Below are 16,680 nucleotides of genomic sequence, written 5' to 3'. Positions count from 1 at the left end.
CGGGGCATGCCCCCCCGCGCGATTTTTTGTAAAACATTTTAAAGTAAAATGCATGAATTTGGTGTACTTTGAGAAAGCTTAAAGGGATAGTTCAGTTTGTTTGAAGTGGGGTCCTATGAGGTACTCTCATACAGTCAGTGCACTGGGTAAAGCACTCTGGACGCATCGCCCACCGAGATAGGAGAACTGCACTCCAGCTGCGGCAGGCACAGAGAGCTGTCTGCTGAGTGTGATGGGGGCCAAGAGCAAAAACATACAAAACAACAGAAAGAATACATAAAGTGCTTCCATACTGCTCACCTGGCATAATGCAAGTCTCCACAAGCCCTGTGATGCCAAGTTGACTTGAAAATATGTAATTTACACCCTGTTAGCTGAAATTGTCACTAGGGCTAGCAGCTGAAAGTTCAACTAGGGTACAACCTTGCTACAGTATTGCTATAATCTTACATTTCCACAGAACTTGAAGAGATCTCAGTGTACTGTCCTAAGCCCTTACGGGAAACTCCGGAAACACAAACACACACACACACACACACACAAACACACACACACACACACACTTTCTCCAAAGAGCACACGGGTCTCAGAAATGAAAAACATTGGAAACAACTATCCAACTTTTCCCGACGTGAATATGAAGGTGGACACCTGCTCCTTTCCCCACTTAACTAGCTAGCATACATTTATTTACAGGTGAACTGCTGCTAAGGTGGTAGCCGCAGACGTACCTGTGTGTGTGTGTGTGTGTGTGTGTGTGTGTGTGTGTCCTAAGCCCTTACGGGAAACTCTGGAAACACAAACACACACACACACACACACACACACGCACAGTCCCCGTCATAGTTCCTGCCAGGAGGAGACAGTGAGGGTTTGAACTTTGACCCGCTGACGTCTGGTTGCCATGGGAACCAGCTGTGTGACCCTGGTGAGGCTTGACGAGCTTCTTGGGAACATGCAGAGCAGACACAGACTGACATGACTGACTGCCATGACTCTGCCCAGCCCAGGTTTTCAACGCTATTTATTGGGTAATAAAAGAGTCAGAGGAAATTGGATAAAGAAGGAATGTGCCTTTCTAATAGGGGTGGGGGAAAAAATCGATTCACCTAAGTATCGCGATTTTTAATGTCACGATTTTTTGGATCGATCTTTTATTCCAGAATCGATAATCACAAAAAAAAAAAAAAAAAAAAATGTGGTGCTTGCAGTCAGGCCACTCACTGAACAGCAGGCCAGGCGCCGCCTACTGGTTTACTAGTGGTTTTATTACTTTATTAGTTAGTCTGAAGTAATAATTACACTTCAGGGTTAAAGTGGGTGCATCTCATTGTAAAATTGGACTTCAAACGGCCCAAATCTGGCTTCAAACAGCCCAAATTGGGCTTCAAACGGCCCAAATTTCACACGCGTCGGCCCATATCGGCCTGGCCTGCTTGGTATCTAATGCCCGGCCTGAATTATGATCCCAGTCCGCCCCTGTTTTTAACTATATCGCCCAGCCCTACTCATGATATATAAGTCTTTAGTGTATGATTCAACTTTTCCCATGTTCTAATCTAGTGTAAAAAATCAAACAAACTGAAAAAAGAAAAGAAAAAAAGAAACAAAAATCGCAATAAATCGTAATATCGAATCGCAATAATCGTAGAATCGCAATACTTAAGAATCGCAATATAAATTGAATCGGCACCCAAGAATCGTGATAGTATCGAATCGGGAGATAAGTGAATCGCCACAGCCCTACTTTCTAACAGTACATTAGATTCACTTTGATGTCCATGAGATCAGGGATGGAACCATAACCGGTTGAATGATAACCGTGATAATCTGACCTGCATGTCCTCTCTATCTCTCCCTGCTTTCCTGTCGCTGTCCAGCACACACTATCCTATGAAATACAGGCAAAATTAAAAAAATAAACATATATATATATATATATATATATATATATATATATATATATATATATATATATATATATATTAGAGATGGGAATAGATTAATTTTTTTAATCTAGATTAATCCTGGTCATTAATCTAGATTAATCTAGATTAAAATGGGTCATTTGAAGTCTGTCGAAGCCATTCAAAATATGTGTGTGCAACATAAATAATGACGAAGTAAATCCTTGTGAACAGGTTTCTGTTTATTCAATTCAACTTGAATAGCCAGTAGGCATTTAAAGGTAAGAAACCAGCAGGTTACACACATGGTTTGTCTTCATCTGGACAAAGTTCTATCCTGAACTACCTGGAATGAACACCAGAGGGTATAAGAACAACAACCCACATTTCTGGGATCAATAATATTAAACTGGCATTAAACTGTCAGTAGCTGTGTTTCCATTACAGTTTTTCGCAAAATAATTGCGATATTTCTACAACTTCGACAATGTACAATTGCGACTTGTAGGCGTTTCCATTGAAGTTGAGTTTGGTCTGATGCGCGCACACCTGAACGCAATTCCCCATTACCAGCAGCTGCCACAGTGATTACGTACGGGGATCTGCCCATATCCCGTCCCCTGCATGCTCAAATCTAACCAATGGTCAATGCAAATCACAACATCAAGTTACAACGCATATAAACGAGCCTGATTATCAATTCAAAAGAAAATGAGTCGCAAAATGTTGCTGGCTGCAGTGAATGCGAGCGCGACAGACAGAGGAAAAAAGGTAACCTATACAACTGGTCCGATTTAGACATTTCAGAATGTTGTGTAGGCTATTATAACATTGCACCTGAAACGTGTGTAATGTATTACTCACAGTCACTGTATTCACTTCACTGAATACTGAATACTGAAGTGACTTCAGTCAGGAGCACCACACCGGTGTGTGCTTTTCAAGGAGAAGACGGGTCACATGATGTGCAAATTCGGAAAATCTGTTTCCATTACACTTTTGCGATAAACTGCTATATCGACACGTCTGAAAAACCACCTCATGAGAGCGGCAGACATAAATGTCCGCGCTTACATACCTGTTCCATTCTAAAGTGATAATCATCATGGCCTGCTCAATATAAGTGGACCCTGCTACCAGACAACTTTGAGAATAGATTAACGGCGATAATTTTTTTATCGCGCGTTAAGAGTCTCGCGTTAACGCAGCCGTTAATGGCGTTAACGATCCCATCTATTATATATATATATATATATATATATATATATATATATATATACATATATATATACAGTGTTGGGCAGTAGCTTGCTACAAGTAGCGAAGCTACATAGCTTAACTACATTTCTCAGTAGCTTGGTGGTAGCTTCACTACTTTTGAACCAACTAGCTTGTTCAGTAGCTAAGCTATTTATAGACCCAAGTAGCTTGTAGCTTCCCGCAAAAGCTACAAGCTACTCGCCAGAGAAGATCCATGAGCAAAGCACGCAGTGGAGATTTCTGCTGCGGGTTGGTTTATACAGGAGGAGACATTGCATATGTCAAGTGTGCCTGTGTAGCTAATAAAGCACTTCCAGTTCCATTATGACGGACAAGTCATCCTTGCTTTTTAGCATCCTTGCCTCTCTTGCAGCAAGACCCGGCAATACTCTGCATCTGATTGGGTTGGGTTTAGGCAATGAATACTGACGATTGGTTAAGGGTAGGGCAAAATATGTCATGTGCTGGCGAAGTCACATCAGCAACGAACTTTGAAAGATGGCAGAGCCAGAGGGAGCCACTGGCAGTGATGAAGAAGATGTTCAGGTTTTATTGTCTGTTTTTGAATATTGTGCCAGTGAGAGTTTCAGTGTGTTTTATAATATAATAAACAATCAAAATTAGATTTTTCTTTGCCTGCCTATTTGTTTGGTGGAAAGTTGTTCTTTGACATGAAGTTGATTCAATGTAGAAAAAAAGTAGCTTTGATGTAGCAAGCTGCTATTGCCATGTTGCTCGTAGCTTAGCTTGCTACATTTCTCTGGGGATAGCTTCATTGTAGTTTAGCTAGATTTAATCGAGAGTAACTGATAGCTTAGCTTACTACATTTTCCAAGTAGCTTGCCCATCACATATATATAAAAGGGGGGATGTGGGCCATGGGGGGGCTTCGTTTAGAATAGGTAGGTTTCAGAAAATGCTTCAAAAGTCATAAAAGTCACGTTTGTGAAGATTATCCTGCTGAACACAAATTACCACTCCCATAAACGTGTTACCCACAGATATTTAAGCAAAATCCCCATTCTAAAACCCTGTTGACTTTTCCCCTGAAGAGACAACATATGCGGGACTTCCGCCTTCCGCATACTAAAATATGTCATCCCTGCGGTACTTCTTTGGCGCAGAATCAGATAACGTGCGACTATTCACGAGTTTCCTGATGAGACCGTGGGAGCTTCCATGACACCCTCCCTCCCTGTTTCCAGCTGCTGTTGCCTGTTTCCGCCCAGGACCGTTGATAGCGAAAGAGACTGAAAACAATCATAATAATTGTTGTGACTTTGTACCTACTGTATGTCTTGTAATGATGTCCCCCTGCATAATAATTTCACACGTGCATAATTGTACAAAACGGAGTGACAATATCTTGAATCTTGAAAGAGAGAGACCTCTAAAGCTCCGTTCAATGACCAAATAATAAGAGTTCCGGTTTGGACGTTTAGCCTTCAAAACAAAAGCGGCCGCTATGCAATCACATACTATTTTTAGTAATTTCGGCTAAAATAAGCCCATACAGTACGAGTGAATTGACATTCACCTAGTTTTTGTAAAATATCGCCGCTATGCAAACCACACGTTTCTATTTTTCGACAACCGGCAACCGCTGAGAATCATGGGAAACGTAATTCCAGGAATAAGGTGAATACAGCAGGTCCTAATAGAACGTTAGAACGTTTGAAATAGAACACCAACCGTTCCACAGGTAGAAAAACTGACAGGCGGCGCCTTTTAAGTGCTATCCAATTACAAGAAAGCATAGAACTCAAGACAATATTTGTTTTTAATCATGCAAAATGACAACATGTCAGTTTTACTAGACTTCCATCTGGCAATGGGCCATAGTGCTGCAAGTTCCACAGCTTGTTTTGCTCAAAGGACTTCCTGGAAGAAGATGCGTGCACAGCTACTTGTTTCAACGGCTCTTGTGCAGATCATGAGCAGTCACTCTCACTTCCCCCTTCACTGTACAACGTTAAGACAAGGAGGGCTCAAGTGCGCTCAGCAGCCAGCACTTTACATGTGACCCATACGAAGATTTTCAGAAGATGAGTTGGGCAATATTAACGATGGAGAGAGGACATCAGCATGTAGGCTAGGGCTGCTCGATTATGGCAAAAATCATAATGACGATTATTTTGATTGATATTGAGATCACGATTATTTAAGACGATTATTGACCTCATTGACATTGAGAATATCATGCATTTATTGAACATTGACACTGGCTTTTCTTTTTAACATTGGATGTCTTTGGATTTTAGATATAATTGAAAATAAATAAATAAATAAATAAATAAATAAATAAATAAATAAATAATTAATAAAAGTGCAAAGATTTAGAAATAAAATAAAAACTAAAATAAATATACAGTATATGTAGGCCTACTATGTTGCAGTGAACTGCCACAACCAACTGCAACTATTAATCTACATTCAATATGTTGGTAAACATCTGAACTAGTAGTCCTTAAACCTCAAATCTAACCAAATGAGAACGCTATTGAGTAACGTTCGTTTACATTAGGCTACATTAAATTACTCATTTGGCAGATGGTTTTATCCAAAGCGACTTACGTTTAGGTTCATAATAGGCTATTGTTAATGTGTATCTGTGAGATCGTTAGCTGTTGAATGCATATTCATGCATCATATCAATGCGGTCGCATTGTAAAGAGTGTCCTGAATCGATGACTGTGTTGTGGCAGGAGTAACTAGATGGGGCTTTGTCTTTTTGTTCATTTAGCGTTATTTCTTGGTCATAGACCACTTTGTGAGTGGATTTCAAGTGATTAAACAGAGGGAGAGGTCGTGTTGCGGGGTGATGCCACGACCGCGCATATCTTGACAGGTGGGTCAAAACTCGCATCGCAATTCCATGCTGTATATTCGCATCGCTCTTGATGTGTAAGTTACACATCAGTTACACATCAAGAGCGATGTGAATATACAGCACGGAATTGCGATGCGAGTTTTGACCCACCTGTCAATCACAGGCACAGACTTGGAACAAACAGTGCAAGATATGCGCAGTGTAAGGACCTTTAAACTCGGCGAAACCATAGTGTTTCCACCCCACATACGTTGTTTCACCTCTCTTCTCGACCAGCGGCTCTCTTTCTGTGATCGGGGAGTGGGGGAGGAGAAACGTGCGACGTGCCGTGGCTCTTCACACGACAGTCATTCACAACTCGAGCTGGTGTGCTTTGGGCTTTGGGGGAGGGGCCGAGCAAAGGAAGGGGTGCGCGTGATTTAAAACACAAGACAGAACGAGAGAGACAAGAGCCGCAAAATCGTTTGATGTCAATTATCTTGTTTTCATAATCGTGGACAGCCCAAATCGTAATCTAGATTAAAATTCGATTAATCGAGCAGCCCTAATGTAGGCTATAACTTGCTAACTGCTACGTGTAGCATTTTAACATCAATAAATTAGCACCACCTTTTGCTTTCCAAGTTAATACACAACTTTATTCCATGCAGTTGTGCGATTCTATTCTATTCTACCTGCATGTTCATCTTGTGTGAGTGCATAATGTTTTTATCAAGGGTTTATGTCCATTCTTCTCCTTCAAGCTTGAAACTTGATCTTTGCATCAGGAAGCAATGGGTTTTAGAAGAATGTGGTTTACATTGTGATCAACACAAAATACTACATGTGGCACCTTCAACTTTCCTGTATAAGGAATCAAAAGTATTTCAAAAATGTGTTTGGTTTGAGTTTGTGTTTGTTTTATAAGTATTTTCAGCCAAATTAGCCTGCCTGTGTTGAATAACAGGGACTCGGTTGGCAAGTCGGCACTGCCATTTGAGCAGGTTATGTCTGTGCCTTGCTCAAGAGCACTTTGTTGGTGCAGTAGATGCTGATGGAAGGATCGGCGACGTCTTGTTCACTCATCATGTATTTGAACCAGCAACCCTCCAGGTAACAGGTAAACTCTCCTCTCTATTCACCTCATGTAGAAGAGACAGTCTGCCTTGAGAGACTAACAGGAAGTGTAAACACAATCGGAAGCGATTGTTTACACTTCCTGTGTCAGAGCTTATCCCTGCAGCCTGCTTCCAGTGAGTCACTAGTTTTGACCAGAGAGACCATCTCTGCTTTGAGGTAAAACAGCCGACGTTTTGAACAGGAAGTCGTAACACAAACGGGTCAAGTGGGTGGGGCTCCATAAGGTGAATAGCATGAGGCTGCAGTGCCACAAGGCCAGGCAGGCAAAAGGTTATACAAGTTGAAACGATGACAGCTGCAGTAAAAAACGCTGGCTCATGTGAACAGTAACGTGGCAACTTCTGTAAACAAACTCTCCACTTGTTCATGGGTGACCAAGTTCAGTGTGCAGTGGTTGTCAGTGTGCACTAATGAGCAGTTAGGAGACACACATACACACACACACACACACAGGGGGGAATAGTCGGGCGTCCATACAGGCAGATTGGCCGTGTCTGCGGGTGGGAAGGCGGATTGGGGGGTATGTGTCCTGATCGCTGCACTAGCGCCTCCTCTGGTCGGTCAGGGCGCCTGGTCGGGGGTCGGGCGGAAGGCAACTGGTGGGGATAGCGCGATCCTCCCACGTGCTACGTCCTGCCGGTGAAGCTCCCCACTGTCGGGTGAAAAGAAGCGGCTGGCAACTGCGCATGTGTCGGAGGAAGCATGGTGCTAGTCTACGGCTCTCCCCAGATCAGCAGCAGGGGGTGGAGCAGCGACCAGGGCAACAGGGGGAAATTGACCAGGTGAGTACAATTGGGGAGAAAGATGGGGGGAAATCAGAAAAGAATAAAAAAGTAATAATAATAATAATAATAATAATATTAATAATACATACATAATAAAAAAATACAGGGTTGTAAATAAAGACAAGCCTGTGTTTCTTTGTTCCTGAAAAGCCGACAGCGGAAATACAGTCAATGGTTTTCAGTCGTCAGCAGCAATATCCGTTCAGATAAAAATGTCCTGGCCTTCCCCCTCCTGGAAAGAGTCTTATCTCTCGGTTTAGACGAGTGCAAAAGACCAAACTCAGGGTGATGACATCACAGTGACATCACCAGCTCATTAACATGTGGCAGCGCTCTGTTGTAGGAAAGCCAAGTCATCTTTTAGTCATATATTTGTTCATGTACTGAACGGACCTGGAGGTCATTCTATCATGTTTTGTCTTGGATGTTGTTTTGATCGTATCAGGAAAGAGGATGCAGTTAAGTGATGTCATGGTGACTGGGCGGGCGTGAGTGACTGCTCCTTCCTTTGCCATTTACATCTTGTTCAGTCTGCTTTTAATGCAGTTGAAGTATGCTCATGTCTTCTCAGGAACCCAGGCAGATCCGTCTTGGTGAGGCTTGTGACATCAGGAGTATCCAGGACAGTCGTGGTTATTGGCAGAAGAAATAATGTAGACTTTGTGGTGTTTTAGGAGACCGAAAAGGCGTATGGGGAAATGTTCTGTTGTTGTTGTATTAGGCTTCGGTGGAGGAGGTCTCTTTCTGTTTACATGTAGATGAGGAAAGAGAGATGCATCAAAATGACAATACCAGCAGCAACCACCAGGGTGTGACATCATGAAAGACAGTAGCCCTGTTCCAAACCGGTCCCTGTTACAGAAAGGATGATGGAGGAGTTTCACCAGGCAAGATGTAGCGCACGGCAGGATCATGCTATTCCCCCCAGTTCTCCTCCCCCCCCCGGAACAAGCGCCCGCCCACCCGACCAGAGGAGGCACTCGTGCAGCGACCAGGACTCATATCCCACCGGCTTCCCACGGCCAATTGTGTCTATGACGTGTCCAGAGGCATCAGCAGATGTATGTACACAGTGTCTATAGGAACGCCGGAGGTACCGCTGTCGGGAATTGAACCCGCGTCTCCGCTGTAGTAGGCAAGTTCTTTTACCGCTACACTACCCAGACGCCCCAACATGTGAATTCTTAAAGTGGGTAGTACAACAAGTACAGCAAATATGCAGGAAGGAAGTGGTCTTGGTGCCAGGAGATATGTCACAACACAATTCATTTTGACATGGAAAATGGCTCTCTTCAAGTGCAGAACATACAATAAGTAGTAAACGACATATCACTCTACATACAGTATATACTGTAAGTCTGTATACTCTAAGTCCAGCAGTTCACTGGAATAAGAAAATATGGATTACATCATGATGACACAAGCACAAAGCGGTCAGACGCAGCTCGTCTCTAGTGACTGCAAAACCTTTTTTCTCTACTGAAAACTCCGGCCAATAGGAGTTTGACATTACGATCAGCAGGAACCGCGCAGCTCTGGTACAGAAGTCACATAAGAGTAGAGCCCGACCGATATTATCGGCCCGCCGATATTATCGGCCGATATTGGCGATTATCGATATATCGGTATCGGCCGATATTTTTTTTTTTTATCGGCCGATTTTTTTTTTTTTTTTTTTTTTTTTATATATATAAGTTATAGACAGCATGGACAGCATGTTGTGTATATTTGATATTTTTTCTTAACTATTTGTTCTATTGTGTTTTTGTATTTCTAGTTATTTATAATTATTAAATTCCCAGTTAAGTTTACTGTTTCATTGCATTGAGTTTATTAATAAGCTGTAAAATATCCTGCCTACATCACATATTTCAATTCATGTCAACTCAATCATATCTTTGTCAAGTGTTTGATATTTGAGGGTTGCTGATGTGGTGCCTCCTCTGGTCGTTAACTCATTCAGGGCCAGTTTAGGACTGCCAATATTTAGCACAGGCCAAAGATTTTCATAATTGTTGGTCATCTTTCAAGACCCACAGTAAATTATCTATTAGCACCAGAGTGATTTGCAATACCTCAAAATGAAGATGTACGTCTCTGGGTTCACCAGGAAAAAAAAAGTGAGCTTTTAGCATGTTCTGTACTCTACTTATAGCCATTTATATACACCCTGTTTTCCCCCAGAATGTCTCCCAGAGAAAATAAACAGGAGAAAAGGCAATTTTTGTAAAAGGGCACAATCTCAGGCATAACTCACTCTCAATTCTTTTATTTTGAACTGTATTGACATCAGACATGTAAATATTATTCGTTAGGACACAAATGACAAAAAAAAAATATATATATATATATATATACACACATGAAGTGCTTTTTTTTTTACATTCAACAATACAGTTTACTCGGTGTGAGTGTGCAGACAGACAGACAGACAGACAGACAGACAGACAGACACACACACACACACACACACACACACACACACGATCCTTTTAGATTTCTAACCCCACATAGGATAAGCAATAACCACGCCCTGTGGCGCTGGGATTGGCCAGGAGCAACACTGGAGGGCACGCAGCCCAGCGATTTCATGAACCAACTGAAGAGCTCTTGAGAAGGACAGCGGGCTGCTGTGACTGCCTTCTGCCCGCTGCTGCCTAGCTGTTCCTGTGTTTATTTTGATTTGTTCTGGTACACCCGTCCTCGTCCATGTCTCCCTGTCATATCTATGATCGTTCCCGTTTTCCCCTCGGCTATTCAACACGTCCTCACCGCCCTCGCAAACTGATCGATCATTTCCTCATTCCTCCGATGATCAAACACATCTCTTGATTACTTTCTCCCGTTTTCTCCTGGCTGGCACAGAGGAAGGCGACTCCAGCTCGTGCAGCGCGCCGAGGGCGTTTCAATGGCGTTTCTCCTGTCTGCACAAGGAAGCGTTACCCGTTTTGCTGCTTTTCCTCTTGCTCAATTTCAAAACAACAGCTGCGGTATGTGTTTGATCGCGTGCTGTCGGCTACCCTTTGAAGGCAGGGACCTGTGTCTGTGTCACAGGCTGGGCAAGTGTTTGCTGCAGGCGCTGCACCAATAAAAACAAAAACACGTCAAACACGTCATTGGCGGGGAGGGCTATTTCTGATAACACGTCAAAGACGTCATTGGCGGTGAATGAGTTAAGGGCGCCTGTTCGGAGGGAGGGGAACTCGTTGGAATATCGTGATCCTCCCACGTGCTATGTCCTACCGGTGAAGCTTCCCCTGTCAGGTGAAAAGAAGCGGCTGGCTAACTGCCCATGTGGAAGCATGGAGCCAGTTTTCGGCTCTCCCCAGATCGGCAGAGGGTGGAGCAGCAACCAGGATAAATAAATAAAAAATTAGCACTAATGGGGGATTAGCACTAATGGGGGATAAACATTTGATGATAAAAAAAATATATATATCGGCCGATATTATCGGTATCGGTAATTTTTTATTCCCTAAAATCGGTATCGTATCGGTTTCAAAAATCCCATATCGGTCGGGCTCTACATAAGAGGAACTTAACCAGGCTACTCATACAAATGCTACTCTATAATGCTAGTACTACCGTAAATTCCGGACTATAAGCCGCGGCTTTTTTCCCGTTTTTTGGCCTTTTTGGCCCCTGCGGCTTATATAACGGTGCGGCTTATCTATGGATTTTTTCAGCAAACGGCCACTCGGGAACCTCCAAAATCTATGGATGTTGGTATGAGGCAGAACGAGAGCAAGACAGACATTACGAGAGCGAGACCCTGATTGGATGATGTTGCAAAAAATGTGCCTCGCGACCTGATTGGAGCACTGTGCCACTACTCTCTCTCAGCCACTACAGTAAAACACCCTCCCTCCTCTCACCCTCCCTCGCTCCGGGGGGAAAATGGCAGCGATTGAGCCTGAAAGACAGTCTGAATGAAATTGAATGTAACATTCCCAATTCTATGTATTACATTCTAAAAAACTAACGGCAACATTTTGGAAGGCTAAGCCACACAACTAGCTCGTTGTAATCTAACATCATGCTTCAAAAGATGGAGAACTGGCTGTGTTACGACGATGGCGGCGAGAAGAAGAAGGAAAGAAGGAAATCGAGCAGCAGCACATAACCTTGGCATCAGGGTGTTGACACAGAGAGCAGACGGCCGAGGTGCCGTTCAGATCCGACTGAAGGCTCAAGTTTGCCAGTGGATCCTGACAGCGTGGAGGAGTGTCAAAACATCCACGATCACCAACGGGTTCCGAAAGGCTGGACTGCTGCGTGATGAAGAGGAGGACGCCGCCACAGCTGAGGGCCTTCAGAGGCTGTTCGATTCCGACAGTGACGAAGAGGAGTTCGTTGGTTTTGAGAGCGACAACGAAGGAGAGAGGAGAGTGGCTGACGAAGCCACCCTGAGCCTGTTCGTTTCCGACACTGAAGATGAGGACTTTGGTGGTTTTAGTACGCAGGAAGAAGACGAAGATGAGGATTAATGACTTGACTTTTCTGGTTACAGCCGTGTACTGCACCTTAGCCTAAAAGATGAAGACGAGGATTAATGACTTTTCTGGTAGGCTGATTACCGTATATTTTAAGCAGCCGTGTTACTGCAACTTTAGGCTTACGCGCTTACTGTCGTGTTACAGGCACTTTATTTTGCACTTTAAAAAAAACACATTTAATTTAGCGATTGATATTGCCTCGTCAAGCGCTGTAAGCTTTGTTTTTTGTTATGGTACTACTGTAGGCTATAATGTAGATCAGTGGTTTTCAACCTTTTTCATGCCAAGGACCCCTAAATTTACACAGCACAGTACATGTTCTGTAGCTACTATTGCACTAAATGGTAACACTTGAATACGTTATGCAAATATGCAACTTGTTTTGTTGAAATGTTAATAAATGGGAGCTTCCCCAAACAGCCATCTCTTTCCCGACAATCCCCTCTGTGCACGAACCCTTACATATGGTAATTAAACATCAAAACACCCGCGGCTTATAGTCCGGTGCGGCTTATATATGTAAAAAACAGTCAACTTTGCAGGTGCGGCTTATACACCGGTGCGCCTTATAGTCCGGAATTTACGGTACTCACTTTCAATGGTTGTTTTGACAGTATGTCACAGTGTAATAAGTTCCTGATTTGATGTCAGACCATGACAAAATAGTTTAAATCGGTTTGACACACGTGACAGTATGTTCCCCCAGTGTGTGTGACAGAGAGAGAGAGAAACAAAGAGAGCGAGAGAGACAGCAAGAAAGTGAGTGGAGTAACTGATGATTCAAAGATGTGTGACTGCAAGCAATTCATTGACGCATGCACACGCACACACGCACATGCACGCACGCACACACACACACACACACACACACACACACACACACACACACACACACACACACACACACACACACACACACACAGCCCTGCAATAGTGGAGATATATCTTATCAGTAGAGAACTACCTTGGACAACCAACGGACACGCATTGGACTCTGAAATTAATTAACTCAAGTTCCACCAATGCAGCGAGCCATCCTTTCCTTCCTACTCCATTTCTCATATTTAGCAATTAGCCTACGCCACAAACGCCTAGCCTGCAACAGGCCTTTCCACTAGCCTACGCCACAAACGCCTAGCCTGCAACAGGCCTTTCCACTAGCCTACGCCACAAACGCCTAGCCTGCAACAGGCCTTTCCACTAGCCTACGCCACAAACGCCTAGCCTGCAACAGGCCTTTCCACTAGCCTACGCCACAAACGCCTAGCCTGCAACAGGCCTTTCCACTAGCCTACGCCACAAACGCCTAGCCTGCAACAGGCCTTTCCACTAGCCTACACCACAAACGCCTAGCCTGCAACAGGCCTTTCCACTAGCCTACGCCACAAACGCCTAGCCTGCAACAGGCCTTTCCACTAGCCTACGCCACAAACGCCTAGCCTGCAACAGGCCTTTCCACTAGCCTACACCACAAACGCCTAGCCTGCAACAGGCCTTTCCACTAGCCTACGCCACAAACGCCTAGCCTGCAACAGGCCTTTCCACTAGCCTACGCCACAAACGCCTAGCCTGCAACAGGCCTTTCCACTAGCCTACGCCACAAACGCCTAGCCTGCAACAGGCCTTTCCACTAGAAACAACAAATAGATAGACACACTGGACCCTTTTAATTTAAGACCAATTGAAAATAAATAATCAAATAAGAAACAAGGCTGCCGTAACCACCAGCCTACTTCTTTTGAAAGTTCTGAAACTATAAATGACAAGTGGTAACTGGTCATTAGTTGTTGATGGATATGAAGTCCAATTAATTTGTGATTAGCAAAACGGATACGATGCATATTTATTGAACCCCTAACCCTGTTCTCTCTATGCTAAGAGTAGACATGCAGCTTAGGAAACCTGCCATTGCATGGTGAAAAGATAATACTGGCATGGCTGCATTTAATGCATTTTAATACTTTTTTATGCCTTAAATCTAGGTAACTTAGTACTTTATCCAACTTTTTAAGGACCTGCAGACATTCTGTCAACCTACAAAACAGCCTTTTTATGCTTGTTTTAATATGCAAATGTAGTGCAACAAAACTGTGCTACTCAATACTGAAGCTACAATGACCTTAAAGGAAATGATATGTTGTTGTTTTCTCCTATGCTGTCACTATGCTGTTATATTCCTAGGCACTGGGATCGTTTTTCTGTGACATTTTAGTCATAGGATCATTCTAAAATGGTTTTCACAATGTTACAGCATTCACACTCACTTGTTTGCACAGGTTTGATAAGAGAACCTGTTCATCCCAAAAGTCGTTCATCCCAAAAGCCCACCGCAATATTTGAATGAAGCAAATCCACGTAGTGAACCCCTGGTCGCAGCCGGCTTACCTGAGGCTGAGCTGAGGGGAGGGACGTCGTCCGTGCCGGAGAAGTCCAGCGTGGCTCCAGCAATGTCCACCATCTCATCGTCGTCATCGTCACTGGGGTGATGAAGGCCGTCAAAACTCCCCGTGCTGTATCCGGAGTTGTCCATCCTTCTGAATTCTGTTTACAAAATAAAAGGGGGGTCATTTTGTGAAGCAGCATCTGGACTTGCCTCTACACAGTAGTTTTACTGTAACGTTACCTATGATTTCAGACGTGTATTTCTGATACAAACTCGTCCAATATTTAAACATTGTCACCAAAAGGTTGTGCGGCTTCAGCAAACAGCGACTGTCTGCAGGGAAAAACTAGTTGTCTTTCCTCTGTATTGATGAAAATAATGACAGCGGGTTCTTGTGAAACAGCCTCCCCCGCCTCTTGTGAAACAGCCTCCGGACCACAGCTGGCCCAGTCACCAAAACAAGCCCCCAACTCGGCGGACAGTAATGATGAAGGCAGTTACTTCGAGGGAAGTTTAGCAACTAGTTCCGCTCTTATTCTGCAGAAGTGCTATTAATATAGTGCCTCTGTTGTAAGTAACCGGTGTCTGACAGCACCCACACCAGATGAAAACTTACTACTACTTCAAGGTGGTAGGCAGTGGTGGAAGAAGTACTTCTTCTTCTTCGATCTTGTAAAAGTAGAAACACCACAGTATAAACATACCTCTGTTACACAAGTAACAGAGGTATGCGGTAGTCTTGCATTCAAAATGCTAAGTAAACGTACAAAAGTTATTGGCATCAAAATGTACTTTAAGCAACTGCAGGCTCACGATGCAGAATTATTTCAGAATAATAATTGAATTATAATGATTGGTTTATTCGTGTGTAAGCATTTCATGTTTAGATGGAAGGTGGGCTGATTTTCCACATAACATTAACTGTATTAGCTTACAGTCATCTATAATGAAGGCATCACAACTGATTAGCTAGTTGAATTAATTTTGCACTCTAATCTGAATCTGTAAAGTAGCTAACGTTATTAAACTACGTTTTCAAACAAAGGTAGTGGAGTAAAAAAAAAAAATCACCGAGCATAAAATGGTAATGCCCAAGTAGTTAAAGAGTGGTCAAATGAATTACAAGTAACGTTACCTCAACACGTTACTTTAGTAACTCACGTTACAATATTCGAGTTTCCGCAATAAGTCACCCACACCAGCTGATGAAAACCTAACGTTAGCTGCTTCAAAGCCTATCGTTAGCTTGAATCGTTATTAGCCTAGCTACCGGTATTATTCTCGTGAGAGCAAAACGACAACGTTACCCGTCAAACAAACTCACAAAATAACCGTTGTTGTTGTTAGCTACGACGGCGGTATTGGCGTTAAAACGAGTAATAAGACAGAGAGATAAGAAAAGAAGGCCTGACGGTACCTGTGAAGAAGCAGCGGTCGCCCAGGCGTTAGCTTGCTCTGCTCAGAAGTCTATCTTGTGACTGTGATTAGCCTCAGCGTCGTCTTTACTGTAGGCTGCTGCTTGTTATGTCAACACAGAGCAGAGTTATGTCTTCGCTCCACTGAAGACTGCTCCTCGGAAATCCTGCGTCATTCTCTCCGAAAACGACGGTTTTTAAAACCCATGAGCTGCTCTAAAGCCTGCCATCATATTGTAGCATTGCGGTGTGGCTAACTAAGCTAGCCGATAGACAGAGACGGACAAGTTACACTTTTACCTCACGTGAGTGTTATTTATTCCCTGCCGCAGCTCACAGAGTAACCCGGGAGTTGGAGGTGCTCCGATAACTTGCATAGACAACAGCCAGTTTCGGTAGCCTGCATGCTACTTGTAGCGCGTCTCTCCTTTCAGACTCTACCGGAACAACAACAGAACGGTGTTACACCTAAAAGCTTCCCCCTC

General features: G+C 43.4%; 1 protein-coding gene across 3 annotated transcripts in view; it reads right to left on the bottom strand.

Annotated features, from left to right (window-relative positions):
* LOC310771273 (H(+)/Cl(-) exchange transporter 5-like) overlaps positions 1 to 15,096 on the bottom strand; it is a 40,871-nt gene extending 25,775 nt beyond the window's left edge. For all 3 annotated transcript variants that reach the window (XM_083663923.1, XM_083663924.1, XM_083663922.1), the window contains exons 1-2: positions 15,021 to 15,096; positions 14,783 to 14,938 (exon numbers count right to left, since the gene is read on the bottom strand). In XM_083663923.1, the coding sequence (XP_083520049.1) occupies positions 14,783 to 14,938; positions 15,021 to 15,072 (208 nt within the window). In that variant the 5' untranslated portion in view covers positions 15,073 to 15,096. The remainder of the gene's footprint in view (positions 1 to 14,782; positions 14,939 to 15,020) is intronic.
* Between the last annotated feature and the right edge of the window lie 1,584 nt (positions 15,097 to 16,680).

The sequence above is a fragment of the Poromitra crassiceps genome (genome assembly GCF_964638095.1).
Source record: "Poromitra crassiceps genome assembly, contig: HAP1_SCAFFOLD_492, whole genome shotgun sequence".
Taxonomy (NCBI): domain Eukaryota; kingdom Metazoa; phylum Chordata; class Actinopteri; order Beryciformes; family Melamphaidae; genus Poromitra; species Poromitra crassiceps.
This window is presented reverse-complemented; position numbering and strand designations above follow the sequence as displayed.